A 13689-nucleotide genomic window follows, 5' to 3' on the forward strand; every position below is an offset into this window, starting at 1 on the left:
GAGGTGTGATGTGATACCCCACAGCTAGAGTGAGCCGATGCCAGTGTAGTGTCAGACAGAGATAAGTGGCAGAGCAATGACCTCTTGAAGAGTACATAAGAGGGCAGCACAGGAATGGCTACTACCTGTAGTTATTGTTTCACCAGCAGTTAGCCTGCAAAAGACTAGGAAATGGCAGCAATAGTCCCAAGGCAGTCTGCCAAGAGTTGTCTTCTCATTCAGTGCCGAGGACTGCTGGAGGTCCGTTGTGTTGGGGGCGCTTACTTTCCAGGCAGACTCCTGGACTTGGACTTGGACATACCCCTTGTGTGAAAAACTGCTGTTTTGCTTCTTGCTTGTAGCATCAGGAGGGCAGGAAGGCAGTGGCAAAGCAACGGCATCTGATGCTGGATGATTCAGAAAGCTGCTCTTCTCCTTACGGTCAGAGCTGCCACACACGTTACTCTATGGGGACATACAGTCACCTGAAGACCTTCTGCCTCCTCCCTACTCTGCATGTGTAGGACCTTCCAGGGTCCATCTGAAAACTGTGTTACAGTGTCTCTGCAGATTTTTCCCAACAGCTCAACCCGTGACCCTTTTCTTTCTGAATGCCTATCAATCTTAATATGACCCTGGGTGTAACTAGTCCTTGGAGAATGTTTATAAAAATATCAAATACACAATGGGCAGCCCCTCACAGTCATATCTTTGTAGGGAAAAATCCTTGCCTTTCAGTCCAAGCTTGCATCTAGCTATTGCTCTACCCTAAAGCCCCATCTTTTAGAGTATGAAGCAAACAGCTAAAGTCTTTGGCTGGCTGGCATGCTTCAAACAATAACCCTCCCTGAATTTGTATCTAGCCTGCAGTTAAGCTACTCTACCCATACAGCTCAAATTCCCAAATGGCTGTGGAGAAGGCTCTGTTTGGTCATTTATATTGCTTTTTGCATGCAGCCTGAGTGTCAGGCAGCAGTGGTGAGTGTCAGCAGTGATGAGCACCCTGAGTGTTAGGCAATCTCAGAAAGAGCCCAATGTCCTTGGGCAAAATCTAGCCTTTGTGAGACCAATGGGTTCATACACATAGCATGTGGTAGGCTTTTTGCCTAGATGACCCATTCAGAGGTAAGAAAAGATTTTTCTTTTTTATTGAGAAAAGTGGGAAAAAAGATTTCATTCCACAACTCCATTTTTATAAGAAATTCCTCAGAAAAGATGGGCATGCAGTTCTCATCGCTACATTCCTTTCTAACACAAAGCATTTTGCAGAAGGCATTTTCATAATGCAGTCTTACCCGTGAACCCAGCCAGGATTGCATCACCAAGGAATTGTGGCTTAAACTAATTAAACATGTGAAGCTACCCTTGACGTTTATAGAGCTTGAAAGAGCGTTCCCCACTAAGATAGTAAAATGTTGTTTACTGAATCACTAAAAAGCACTTAGAAGCTGCTCCCATGACTTCTAAAAACATTTAAAGGGCCAGCATTACAAAAGGTAAGCCAATTAATGATGTATTAACTGAAATGGGTGGGCCAAGGTTTGAAAAGTTCATCTAGCCTGGCTCAGAGCTGAAAGAAGTTTGAAGAGAACTGTCAACTCAATGATTTCCTGAGGCACACCCAACTGTAAAGGTATCTTCCACACCTTGAATCCTTAGTGAGTAATGAGTGTTAGGATAATGCAATTAGCAAATATTGTAGGAATACTTCACACAAAATGGGAAGAGAAATTACTTAGAGTGTTATTAGAAAAATTGGGATGAAAATAAGTGATGGAGAATTTAGCCTGAAGTTCAAGAAACTCTGGGACACTGACATAAATCCATATATCATCCAGTCACTGGTGTTGGGAAGCAGAAAGAGGTGTTCAGTTATTGGTATCCTACAGAATCCTGCCTGTAATTTATAAAGTGATGCGGATGGCTGAGGGTAGAAAGCATTATGCAAAAAGTACAGTTTTGGTATTAATAATCCTTCAACCTAGGAGCTGTTCCAAATATAGATTTGACCTAAGTGTAATCAGCCTGTGAATCACAACTGCTCGTCACTGTTCTGTTTAAAGGAACATATATGTGACATCGGCACTGGGTTCAGGAGATGTTTTTACATTAGCATTTTACATGTTGAGAATTGAGATGGTTTATGCCACTCACAGAGACAATCTAGGATGCATGCTGGTGGACATTTACAGATAATAGCTTGTTCCAGTATTTGAGGTTTTAGGATCCCCTCTTTTAAGCTACTTACATGTTTATGGTGCTACATTAATAATAATAAAGAATAAATCTTTTTTTTTTTCAAGGAAAACAGGGTAGATTTGTCATCTTGAATCTTAGTTTTTTGCCAAGTTAAATAGTGCGGAATTTCTTTCTTGACATGAATCATGATGCTTAGCTTTTATGCAGCATATAATTTCACATGTTCTAATGTTAATTAAATTCCAAAGAAGCAGTTTTCTGATCTCTCCACAGGGAGCTTGTTTGCCTTAAAATGAAACTACTGGGCTGAGATAGTCTCCACTATACTAGCATTACGTTCACTACATTAACTCAGTAAAGACTTTGGCATAAGACATGTAGCTGAACCTCAGTAATCCCCTTTGCTTATCTGGAAATCCAGGGCTCCTGCACAGTGTCTCATTTGCAGTGAGGTCTTACATTGGTGACTCATTGCGATATTAACCTTTCCATTTGTTATAGCACCGTGAAGTGTTATCACATCATTCAAATGAGTCGCACAAATAAATGAGCAATGCACACATTGCTGTGATGTAACAGTGACCAGGCTTTGTTTGCAAAGCCTTCCATGCACTAGTTAAGAACTGTTGCACTGTATCTGTCAGTATTTGATTTTACTTCTCCACGGCCCTTTAGAAAGGGGTTGAAGTCTCAAAAGGAAAGTCTGAGGTTGAGGGAGTGTTTGTCCATCGAGAAACAGCTTCCCTTCTCAGTTACAAACAGAGCGTACTCTCACTTAGCACATAGTCCCAATAGCAGGAGAGTGCAAAGCAAAGAGAAAAGCCTGACAAAATGCTTTAGCCTGTGAGAAACTTGGGCTCTGCCTCAACCAAACTCTCCATTTGTGCTTATGTCACTGGCTCCTGTGGGCAATTGCATATGAAGTGTTGGGAGAGAGATGACATTAAGGTTACAAGTTCCCATAGGGGCAGTGTGGAAGGAGTAATGTTTCATCAATTTTGGGTGCCAGAGGGAGTAGCTATGCTCCTTCTAGACTACTGCTGTTTCCTTGTGCTAGGTGAAGGCATGAAAGAAGAGGGATAAGTAATGTCTTTCCACATAGCCAATGATTTAGGGGTGGGGGAGAGTGGAGGAAGAAGTGAATGGTTAGCTTGGTGAGTAGACAAAGGTTGGTCCTGCTGTCTAGTCACCAGGAGAAAAAGACAGCCTAGTAAGGTGTTTTCTGACTATGTGACCTGCTAGAAAAAGAGGAAGAGCAGGGACCAGTATCCAAATCTTGGCTTCTCCCAGGCCATGGGGTTGGTAGGAAGAGCACTTGTTTCTGATGAATGGAAGGATGGGACCATTTGCCTGGCTTTCATGTGAACAAAGAATAAAATAGGAAATGCTATTATTCAGAGTGAGAGTCCTGGACATCTTTGAATCCACTTAGCATTATATACAGTGTCCAGATGCTCATGCTGAGTGCTCTCAAATATTCCCAGAGGTTACAAGCTCAAGCACTTTACTCAAGAGAAAGCTGAGACTTTCACAGGTGGATACAAAGCAAGCTAAACCATCTCCCAGGGTATCCAATAGACTCTACACAGCCAATTAGTGCATTTGCCTCTCCATTCCCAGCAGTGTAAGGTGTAAGGGGACAGTAGAAGGAATAGGAGATATCAGGAGGAAACTGGGGTTAAGATGAAGAGTCATACCCATAAAAATATCGTTGGGGTAGGGAGGAGAAAAATAATTGTGGGATGCATGAAGAGCACATGTCACTTTTCTGGCAGAATACATATACTGTGCACAAATGCCATGTGTCTGTGCAGGGGCTGGGCCTGGACCAGCACTGATTTTGTGCCCCAGTATGGGCTGAAATCCCCCGGCGACAGGTCTCAAGATCTGGTGGGAGGGACAGGGGATGCACGTGGCATATAGGGGGTAGAAAGAGTCCTTTGAAAATGGTCTCAGGGGCCTGAAACCTCACTGGCCCCTCTCTAGCCCTCCTCCACAAATGGGGTGCACCACCATCTTAGCACTATGCCTGGTGACTAAATTTAATGATGTTTACACAGCCTTGAGCTCCTTTCTTAATGCAACTACTGCTGCTACTTGGGTTTTTTGTTGCTTGGGGCTGATACTACATTTATACAGAAAACACTCTTGTTTGCATGGGCAGCTATGTATATTTCAGTGCATTCTGGAAATTCCAGGGTGCATATCCTAGCAGCAATAGATCAAATCCTCTGTGATTCTTGTTAGCATCCCATCCTGAACTGAACATTTTGAATTCACATTGTCATGAGGTACTGCTAAGCTGGGGTCTTAGTCCTTTGCCAAATAATCCCATCAGAATCAATGCCGGAGGCAAATAAAAGCAAAAAGTTTAGTCTGTTGCCATTTTTATAAAGCACTTGCTCTCTTTCAAGTCACTTTGGTTTTGTTTAAAAAAGGAAAGGGTGTTACACTGTTGGAATATTGAAAGTACCCCGAATCCAACAATGTTTGATAGAACACATATAAACAGCAGGTCATTTGACAAGTTAGACAATAAGATGCAGGAAGAGTTTTATTGATTATTGAAAAACTTCTCACTGCACAAACAATGACCTTCTTGGTTGAACCTTTGTAATCAAAGAAAATCAGACAAAGTATGAATTCTAACATATGTATATTTGTACTGGAATAATTAAAACTTGCAGCTGTGGCCACAAACTTTGCTTTCAAACACCACCTTCAGAGCTCTCATTGCCATAATCAAAGAAATGGAAGTAAGGAAAAGTGCAGGTTTGCAGTCCATTAACATGAATAGGAAATGCATGCTGCAAAAAAATCTCTCTTGATACAAGTACCAATAACTCAATTTGGAATAACTTGTGGTTAGTGTGATTTGCTTTTAAGCAACTGAGTTCAAATATGTAATACAGCAAGAGTGGGAAATGGTTTAGATTAAGCAAATAAAGTAAAAATCATTTCTGAATACATTTTTATTCAATTTTCTCATTGTCACAAGCTCAAAGCCTGATGTTGCAAATAGCTAAGCAGCTCTTGGGAATTGCTAAATACTTTCCAGTCCTGCCACATATAGGAGGAGGCTGAGAAGGTTTCAAAGCACTTTGGAGGAAAGCAGTTTATATCTGAGAAGCAGACAACAAAACCCACAGGACAAATTGTGTCAGAATTACCATACTGGCCAGTGAAAAATCTTTTTTTAGAAAAACATAAACATGAGTATACTGCCTCAGACCTAGGGTCCATTTGGCCAAGTATCCTATTTCCAACAGACACCCTACAGAAGAACATCCAGCAGGACAGGGTGAACAGATATCAGACCTCCCCCAACACCTCCCCAGCTGCCAACTATTTTCTGTTCAGGAGACTTACTGAGCCCCATGAGTTTGAAGACTGCTTTCATAAACTCCTTCATTTTTTTTTCCCTCCAGACTTCCCATACCTTAAATCAACCTTGCTGCTGTTTGAAGCTTTCCCAGTTCTAATATATCCTTTCTGAGAGCAGAGGAATGCACTGAGTACTCCAGATCTGGGCAAACCATGCATTTATACAGCAGTATTTAGATGTCCTATGCTTTAGTCTCAATTTCTTTCATAATAATTCCTAACATATGATTTGACTTTTTGAGCTGATGTGTTTGTGGAACTGTTTGTTACACCCCAAGACCTTGCTGCTGAGTGGGGACAGTCAGTCCAGAGACAGTTACTTTGTATGTGAAGTTAAGATTGTTTATCCCACTTTACACGCATCTACACTGATTTTATCTGCCTTTTTATTGCTAGCCATCCTCAGGTCCTTCTACAAACCTTTCCAATCTGCCCTTGATCTTACTACTTTGAATGACTTCATGTCGTCAGCAAACATTGTCATCCCTGCTTGCCCTTGTTCCAGATCATTTATGAATGTGCAGAACAACAGAGCCCCAGCATGGAGCCCTGCAGAACTCCACCAGGGACTTCCTTCCACTATTTACTCCCCTCTCTGTTCCTCTCTATTAACCATTTATTTTTTCATGTGAAGACCTTTGCTCTTATGCCACAGCTGTTTAACTTCCTTAAAAAGAGAAAAACTTTGATCTTAAAAATATTTGACTTTGTCAAAACTTCTAGAAATCCAAGTAAATTCCATCAACTTATATATCATGCTTACTCACTCTCTATAAAACACTTCAAGAGAAGTAAGCATCATGCTTCCAGCATGGAGTACCACACTCCCTACAGCAATTTTATTCTTTTAGCTGCCCTTTTGACTTGTCTCCCTTATTCCTTCAGCAAGGATACCGAGTTTAAGTACGTTATCTCTAAGTTTAACCTCTCAGGAAGTTCTGTTGCTTTTGATTAATTATGAAAATTAGCAATTTTCCTCCCTGTGTTTCAGGATAATGAGAAAAAAAAAAGGAGAGAGATTGACTGCAATAAGAGGATTTATAAATCTGCTGTTAAAAAGCACTACTGAGTCAAACAGTCAATTAAGCAGAAAAGTAGCAAGCACACAGGCTTATTTTTGTCTTAGCCCCTAAAAGTCTCTTTTCTATAGTAGAGGCTGCCATATTAACAAACATATGATATCTTGTGATCCAATTTGCTGAGGGTTTGACCCAGAAGAAATCACTATGATGATGTAGTTTTTCTTCATGGTATGGACATTTTACCTGCATATAACTCAGTAGCTCTTGGATGAACAAGGCTGTTTCCATTTTTAATTAGAGTCTCCCTGGGGATGGACTATTTAATAACTTCTTCAGTAAAGTCTGACTCCACTTACTACCACCATTAACATGGTGAAGGGCAGTAATACTACTCATTGCTCTGAGTGTTTTAGAGTGATGGATGAAAGGAAAAGTTTTAGTTTTAAAGCTGGATGCAGTTTTCCAAAGATCACTAACCCTGAACAGACCCCTGAAGTCCAAGTCAATTCTTACTTACTAAGGTCAGTGGCAGTTTTGATTAAAGGGAAGACTTTAATCAAGTGAGGACTGGACAAAACCTTTTGACTCCTTTTGAGAAAAATCCTTTAAAATTCAAAAGAACCCCCCCAGAAATATTATGTGGTACAGACAGAGCTCAGGAAGAGAGATGAATTGTTCTATGCTATGCCCTGAGGGAACAACAACTGGTGCCATACCCTTTTTTGACTAATTTTAATTTTCTCTGTTCATTTCTGGAAGAATGTTGTATAGAAATCCATCACTTTGTGCATTTTGCCTCCTGAGAGTTAGACATTTGCTTCCACTGTGTCAATGAGAAACTGTAGTTTAGAACAAGAAACTTGAAACATGAGTTGGCTCCAGTAGAAACCCACAGAAGCTGGTCATCTGTGTGCATTACAGCACTCACAGATCAATAGTAATTCAGGGACACAGAGTGGTGTATCATCAACTGAAAAATATTTTAAGGCTTGATTAGTTGTGCTCTTTTTCCATTGGGACCGTAGTGCAATCTACACTTATAAAGATGTGGGATCTGAAAGCCTGAGGCAGAACAATCCTTGTTTTCACAGGAGAAGCTTCTCTAGGATGCAAAAGCTTTTACATCTTCATCCTTTTTTCTAAAAGCTGTCTCTCTTTCATTAAAAAAAAAAAGAACTTAGGATGGCGCCAACATCACAGCCTCTGCAAGGTAAAAGGAGATGCAAAAAAATATTTTGGGCAGTGTTTCCTCATGCCTGCTTCATCCTGTCTCTTGTGATCTATGCTTTTCTTGGGGCTCTCATGTTCTCCCATATTGAAGGTAACCGGAAAGTCAATTTAAGTGAAGGATATAGGAAATTTCTGCAGAATCTGTGGTCCATCTCCAAAAATTTATCAGGTATGTACAGGGAGTTACTCATTGCCTTTCTTTCTGAATGAGATTTTTGCCTTTCAAATGCATTCATCAAAATAATAGTTGAGCATGAAAACAGGGTTTTCTCTCTGCTTAGCTAATGACTGATATTGTTTGCTTATCTCCCTTCACTGTAATTTTGTCTTTGCAAGCTTCCTTGGTCCCTGTGCTCCTGCCTGAAGATATTTTTCCTGAGGTGCCTGTGTTCTTTCTTTCAAGTTAACTAAGATCATGAAGGAAAGGCTGAGATTTCCGTGGAATCTCCCTCTGATTTCTGGGAACTGAATTTTCGGGCTTAGGAAGTCTCTTCCAGCACTCACTTCCCAGCTCTGACCCTCCCTACCAGCCCTCTGGCGATGGGGGTTTTGGCTGCCAGCTAGAGGGCTGGATGGAGCCACTGTATGTTGTTGCACCCTAGAGCCAGTAGTGCTGCTGGAGGGGCAAAGGAGAGGAGAAGGGCTATAAAAGCCTCTTGGCTCTCTGTCATGGGCTCTTCTCCTGCTTGGACTTTCGCTCAGGAAGCTGTGCTGAGATGATGATCCTCCCATTGCTGTTTGGGACAAACCCCCTTGTAGAAAATTCTCTTCAAGCACAGTTGAGCCACACTGAGGAGGAATGAGAGGGTGCAGACACTGAGAGAAGGCACGTATTCACAGCAGGGCACTGGGCAGTGCCACCGCTGTAGTTTATGCTGGTCGTGTCCTGAAGACTCCACAGTCCTAGTGCCCCATTTGGTCTTTGGGTCAGAAGATGACTAAAATCCTGGGGAGTGCAAAATGAAACATGAGATGAATATCCAATCTTACTTCTCTATCATCTTCCTTCTTGCATGGCTTCTTTGTGCTTATTTTTATGTCATATTTTGACTTTGTTGCAACACTGCTTGTTTATTCCATGTTTGTTTTTCCACCAAAGCCGCCAGACTCCGCTGATGTTTTTCAGTGGGAAAAGGGGGGGTGAGGGTAAATATTTTTATCTTCCAAAAGAATAGGAACAAATCCTCAGCTGGAGTAAACTGTCTTCCCTGGAATAACAGACTTAGGCTGGCTGGTCCTTGACTGGGGATCTGCAAACACTCAGTGTATGTCCTGTTGTTATTGTAACAGATAACATGACAGAAAATGAGGAGGTATTTAAGGAAAAAATCCGCGTGCTGCTCACCACAGCTGAACGAGACTGGTTTGTCAATCCAAAAGACATATGGACTTTCTTTGGGTCCCTCTTTTTTTGCTGCACAGTGTTCACAACTGTGGGTAAGTTCGGAGGTAAAGTGCTCCCTACAGAATCAAATGCCAGAACTGTCTTCTCTAATGTGCTTCTTCCAGGGAATCAAAAATAAAATAAAATAAAATAAAATAAAATAAAATAAAATAAAACCCAGCCATAACCCCCCCTCCTTGAAATTTTCTCCTGAGTATCCACAATGAGTCCACTAGGGGTTCTGCAAACACAGATTGTGTTGTTGCAGCTCAGTCACAGAGACAGGTCAGAATCTAGGTAATAGTGATGGCACATGTTAATTAGCTCTGTCATTACATGCATACCATAACATATGCTTAAATATGACATATGCATAAGACTGTTTTATTAAAATAGAACTCCAGTTTTCAGGCAAACCTTATCTGTCCCACTGTTGTGCTTTACGCTGGATAACATTTTCTTCACTGAAAGAGGTAATTCATTATGCATATATTGTTTTCAAATTGCTTCACAGTTGCTTATGTCTAACCTAGCTTTGCAAGTCTATGGCTTTATAATTAACATGTTGTTCACACTTTTCTGGCTTAACAGTGATGTTTAAATCACACTCTGAAATCTTTCATTCTGACTGCATATTTCAAAGAAGGACCTAGATCCAAACAAAAACATTTGCTCTGGTTTTGGCGTCCTCCGCTTTGCTAAACACAGCTTTTCAAGCTCATTTCCAATGCTGCTTTTATTCTTCTGGTAATCTTTCTCAAATGCTGACAAGCACAGGCATTGGCTATCTAAATACTTGGTCAGAATTAAGCTGGATGGGGAAGAGTCCCACAGCATTGTATCAGATTGCAAAGACATCTCTCCATGGCATTAGGATATATTCAAGATCTCAGCGGAGTCTTTCACAGAACAAAAGGTGCATTTTATAAGGAGCCTGTCCTATGCAAAGGCAGTGAATAGTGTGAGAGTTAATACGTTCACTTGGAGCATGTAGGAGACCCTTGCTGTCTAAGTCAGAGCAGAGACTTGAACCTCAGGCTCTTATAAAATTGACCATCTTCAAACTCAGCTTCCTGCAGGCCTGAGAGTACTGCTGGCTGTTGTCCAAGCATGCCTCCCTCAGTACTGCATGCTGGAGCACTTCTGTTTTGTACAGATAATGACATACTTTTTACTTCACAGGTACATTTGAATAGCTTAATACTTCTGACACAAACTGGAGATGCAGACTTAGAATTCTCACCACAGTGAATATTTATTAGTACAAACAGAACTGAACTTGGAACAGTTGAAAGAGTACATTTTATCAGAAAGCTTTGACTTCAGCAAGCTGATGAAAAATCACATTGTTGAAAACTTCTTGCCTAGATATATTTGTCTTGTCAATGGGACATGGGACTTTAGAAATGTGTCCATACACATTAACCCAACACAATTATTACTAAACTACCATTATTTTTGGTCTTCATAGCTCTGGGTATTATGAAGGCTTCCTAGGTAAGGTCTGGATTTTGAGCTGAGTTTTGGAAACAGTAGGAAGCCTGGAATATTTGTTGCTAACAGGTGGCTATTTCCATTGTGGTGGGTTTGTTATTTGCAATAGTAGGAATTCTTAAACCACTTCAGGTGGGAGTCAACTTAGCTACCTTTAACTATCTAGAAGAAGCAAGGCATTAGTCTAAAGATCAGCAGTCTGAACTGCCATTTCTGTAGTGTCTGCAGAAGTTGCCCACTGGCTCACCTCAGCTAGATTTCTGGATGGCTAAATTTAAGCTCAAGATAAGTTTTAACCTTTGGGACTGCACTAGGTATTTTTAATGTGTGGAAATCAAGAAGAAAGAAAAGAAAATCACTCTGCACAATAACTGTAATAATTAATCTTCACTGATTGCTTCAGCAGTAAGTATTAACCTTCCCAATTAATGAGTAGGGAACAGAGTGAGAGAGAATAAACAGTCTGTCAGTGCATCACAGCAAATTTGTGGCCGAGGCTGGATTCAGACCAAAGGCTGCAGCAGCCCTTAGCGAAAATGAAGATGAATGGCCAAAACTTATTAAGGAAGACATACCACAGCATATGAGCTAATAATGTTACAGACTAAATACATACCCTAGAAGATCATCTAGAAAGAAACAATGTTTTTGAAGGGACAGAAGAAATACTTTATGTCTCTTTGGAGGAGGAAAAAAAGAAGGGTTGCTAAACTTCAGTACAATTAATATTTCCACTGTACTGGAAAAACTAACTCACAATTTAAGTTTCATATCCAAGATGTTAGAGGAAGTAAATATAAATACTCAAATTGAATTTAGGGGAAGGGCACATCTTTTGCTACCATTTTATGTGTCATAAAGGTTGTATGACTGGTAATTCATTCCTATTTGTTTCAATTGATATTTGTAAGCTTTAGTACTCTAGAATAAACATGTGTTTCCTCACCTGATGCTTTGTTTTTCTGTGTACATGTAAGAGACTGAAAACTATGAAGCCAGTACAAATATAAAGTTGATACAACATCTGTCATTACAGCTAGAGCTGATGAACTAGACATGATTTCAAATTACATTATTAGCTTACCATTCATCACAAGTAGTTTTGGCAAAGAAATAAAGTTTGAGGGTATGGTTCTCATTGTTTCAGTTTGAACCACAGTGCTGTCCCAATTTCAAAATTCACACCAGATCATCCAGATCTGAATCTTCCCAGAGCTCAGAGCTGCACCCACAGAAATCATTCAGTTGTACTGTGAGATCTTGGAGTCCAGTCAGGAGATGATCCCCAGCTCCTTATGCATTCCAGGAGAGCAGAGGCAGTTAGCCCCCACCAAGCATCAGTACAAAATTAGCTGTTGTCTCTCTGAACTCAGCCCTCAGCCTGACTTCTCTGCCAAGGGATCCTGGGGTCCATGACCTCTCTTGCTGTCTTGCCTTCTGGACTCCACTCAGCCCAGAAGCCCAGATCAGGAAAACCTTCCTAATAACAGCCTCCACCAGGCCACAGCCACCACACCGGTCTTTGACTAGCCCAGCTTTTTGCTTCTCATACAAACAGCCTGCCTGCTCTCTTCCCTAAATGGCCTCTTGTTGTCATGCAGTGAAGTCAAACAACCAATGCAGATACAGTAGGAAGAGTTAATTCAACAGAACTGGCAAACCCCAAACCTCCTAATACTCAAAGAGGTAGGATGCTCTGAGATCATTAACATTTTAGACTCAGAAGTTTTAACACCTTCAAATCAAAGCTAAAAAGAACACTATGCTATGGACTAATATACCTCTTTAAAATTGACAACTGTAAAAAGCTTGGCTTGGGTTAATACATAATAAATCACAATATTCTCTCTCTCTCTCTCTCTCTCTCTCTCTCTCTCCCCCTTTCCCTTCTCTTCCCTATTTTGTTTTTGTTCAAGGCTATGGTAATACCTATCCCATGACACGGACTGGGAAATATCTCTGTATGTTGTATGCTTTATTTGGCATCCCTCTGATGTTCTTGGTCCTGACAGACATGGGAGACATCCTTGCAACCATCTTATCCAAGTGTTACAATGAATTCAGAAAACTACAGTCAAAAATTCTAGCCTCTAAACTCTGTTCTGTATCTACGTGTAAAACAGAGAGTGAAACAAAATCCAGAGCATCAGTGCTGATGAAGTCTAAAGTAGTCATAAATGAACCCTTGAGTATTGTGGAAGTGCTGAAAAGTCAGTCAGCTGTTAAAAGGAAGTCAATCCAATATTGCAATGCTGAAATTTTTGAAATGTTAATTGCCAGAGAAAATGAATACACAAAAACATCAAGAACTAAAAGCATTGAGAGATGGAGTTCATGTCCTGAACTAGAGAGGGGAAAGAAAATGACAAGTGTAATTGAGAATTTTGACAAAATAGGAAAAGAGTTAGAAAAATTAGATGTGCCCATTGTATTGATGGTACTAGTTATCTTTGTGTACATCTCCTGTGCAGCTGCTATTCTTCCAAACTGGGAAACCAGGTTGGATTTTCAGGAAGCCTTCTATTTCTGCTTTATCACCTTGACAACTATTGGGTTTGGAGATACACAACTGGAACATCCCAAGTTTTTCTTGTTTTTTTCCTTCTATATCATTATTGGCATGGAAATTGTTTTCATTGCTTTTAAGCTTGGCCAAGACCGCTTAATTGTTTTTTATAAAAAGGTGATTTCATTCTGTGGGGATAAAAAGATTACACCAAAGAAGATATATCCAAAATAAGATGAGTCATTTCTCCCTTGTAAGCACTGGCCACTGCAATCAGATGAAGCTGCTACTGTATATTTCCTCTCCATGCCTTGGGCTTGCAAGAGGCATATTTTCCTGTGATTTCCTGTGAGAATCTGCTGTAAACTAGCTGAATACCTCAGGAGACACTAAGTGTAGACATCTCTAGGGAGTGCTTTCCAAGAGGAGTCCCATATCATAAATAATAAAAAAAGATGACGCATGATAAAAGAACAGAAAGCTCTACCTAC

General features: G+C 40.6%; 1 protein-coding gene across 1 annotated transcript; it reads left to right on the top strand.

Moving 5' to 3' along the window:
• The first annotated feature begins 7766 nt into the window (after positions 1–7766).
• On the top strand, positions 7767–13432 carry KCNK18 (potassium two pore domain channel subfamily K member 18). The gene is made up of 3 exons (XM_013948683.1): positions 7767–7983; positions 9105–9251; positions 12609–13432. The coding sequence occupies exons 1-3, from the start codon at positions 7767–7769 to the stop codon at positions 13430–13432; spliced, it is 1188 nt and encodes a 395-aa protein (XP_013804137.1).
• The last annotated feature ends 257 nt before the right edge of the window (positions 13433–13689 follow it).

Source organism: Apteryx mantelli, chromosome 7, assembly GCF_036417845.1.
Source record: "Apteryx mantelli isolate bAptMan1 chromosome 7, bAptMan1.hap1, whole genome shotgun sequence".
Classification (NCBI taxonomy): Eukaryota; Metazoa; Chordata; class Aves; order Apterygiformes; family Apterygidae; genus Apteryx; species Apteryx mantelli.

Bases quoted from the DNA above. Each gene is read 5' to 3' on its own strand.
- KCNK18 (XM_013948683.1), top strand. From the start codon at position 7,767: ATGGCGCCAACATCACAGCCTCTGCAAGGTAAAAGGAGATGCAAAAAA. The intron at 7,984-9,104 runs GTATGTACAGGG...TTATTGTAACAG, and splicing joins CATCTCCAAAAATTTATCAG to ATAACATGACAGAAAATGAG. The intron at 9,252-12,608 runs GTAAGTTCGGAG...TTTTTGTTCAAG, and splicing joins CACAGTGTTCACAACTGTGG to GCTATGGTAATACCTATCCC.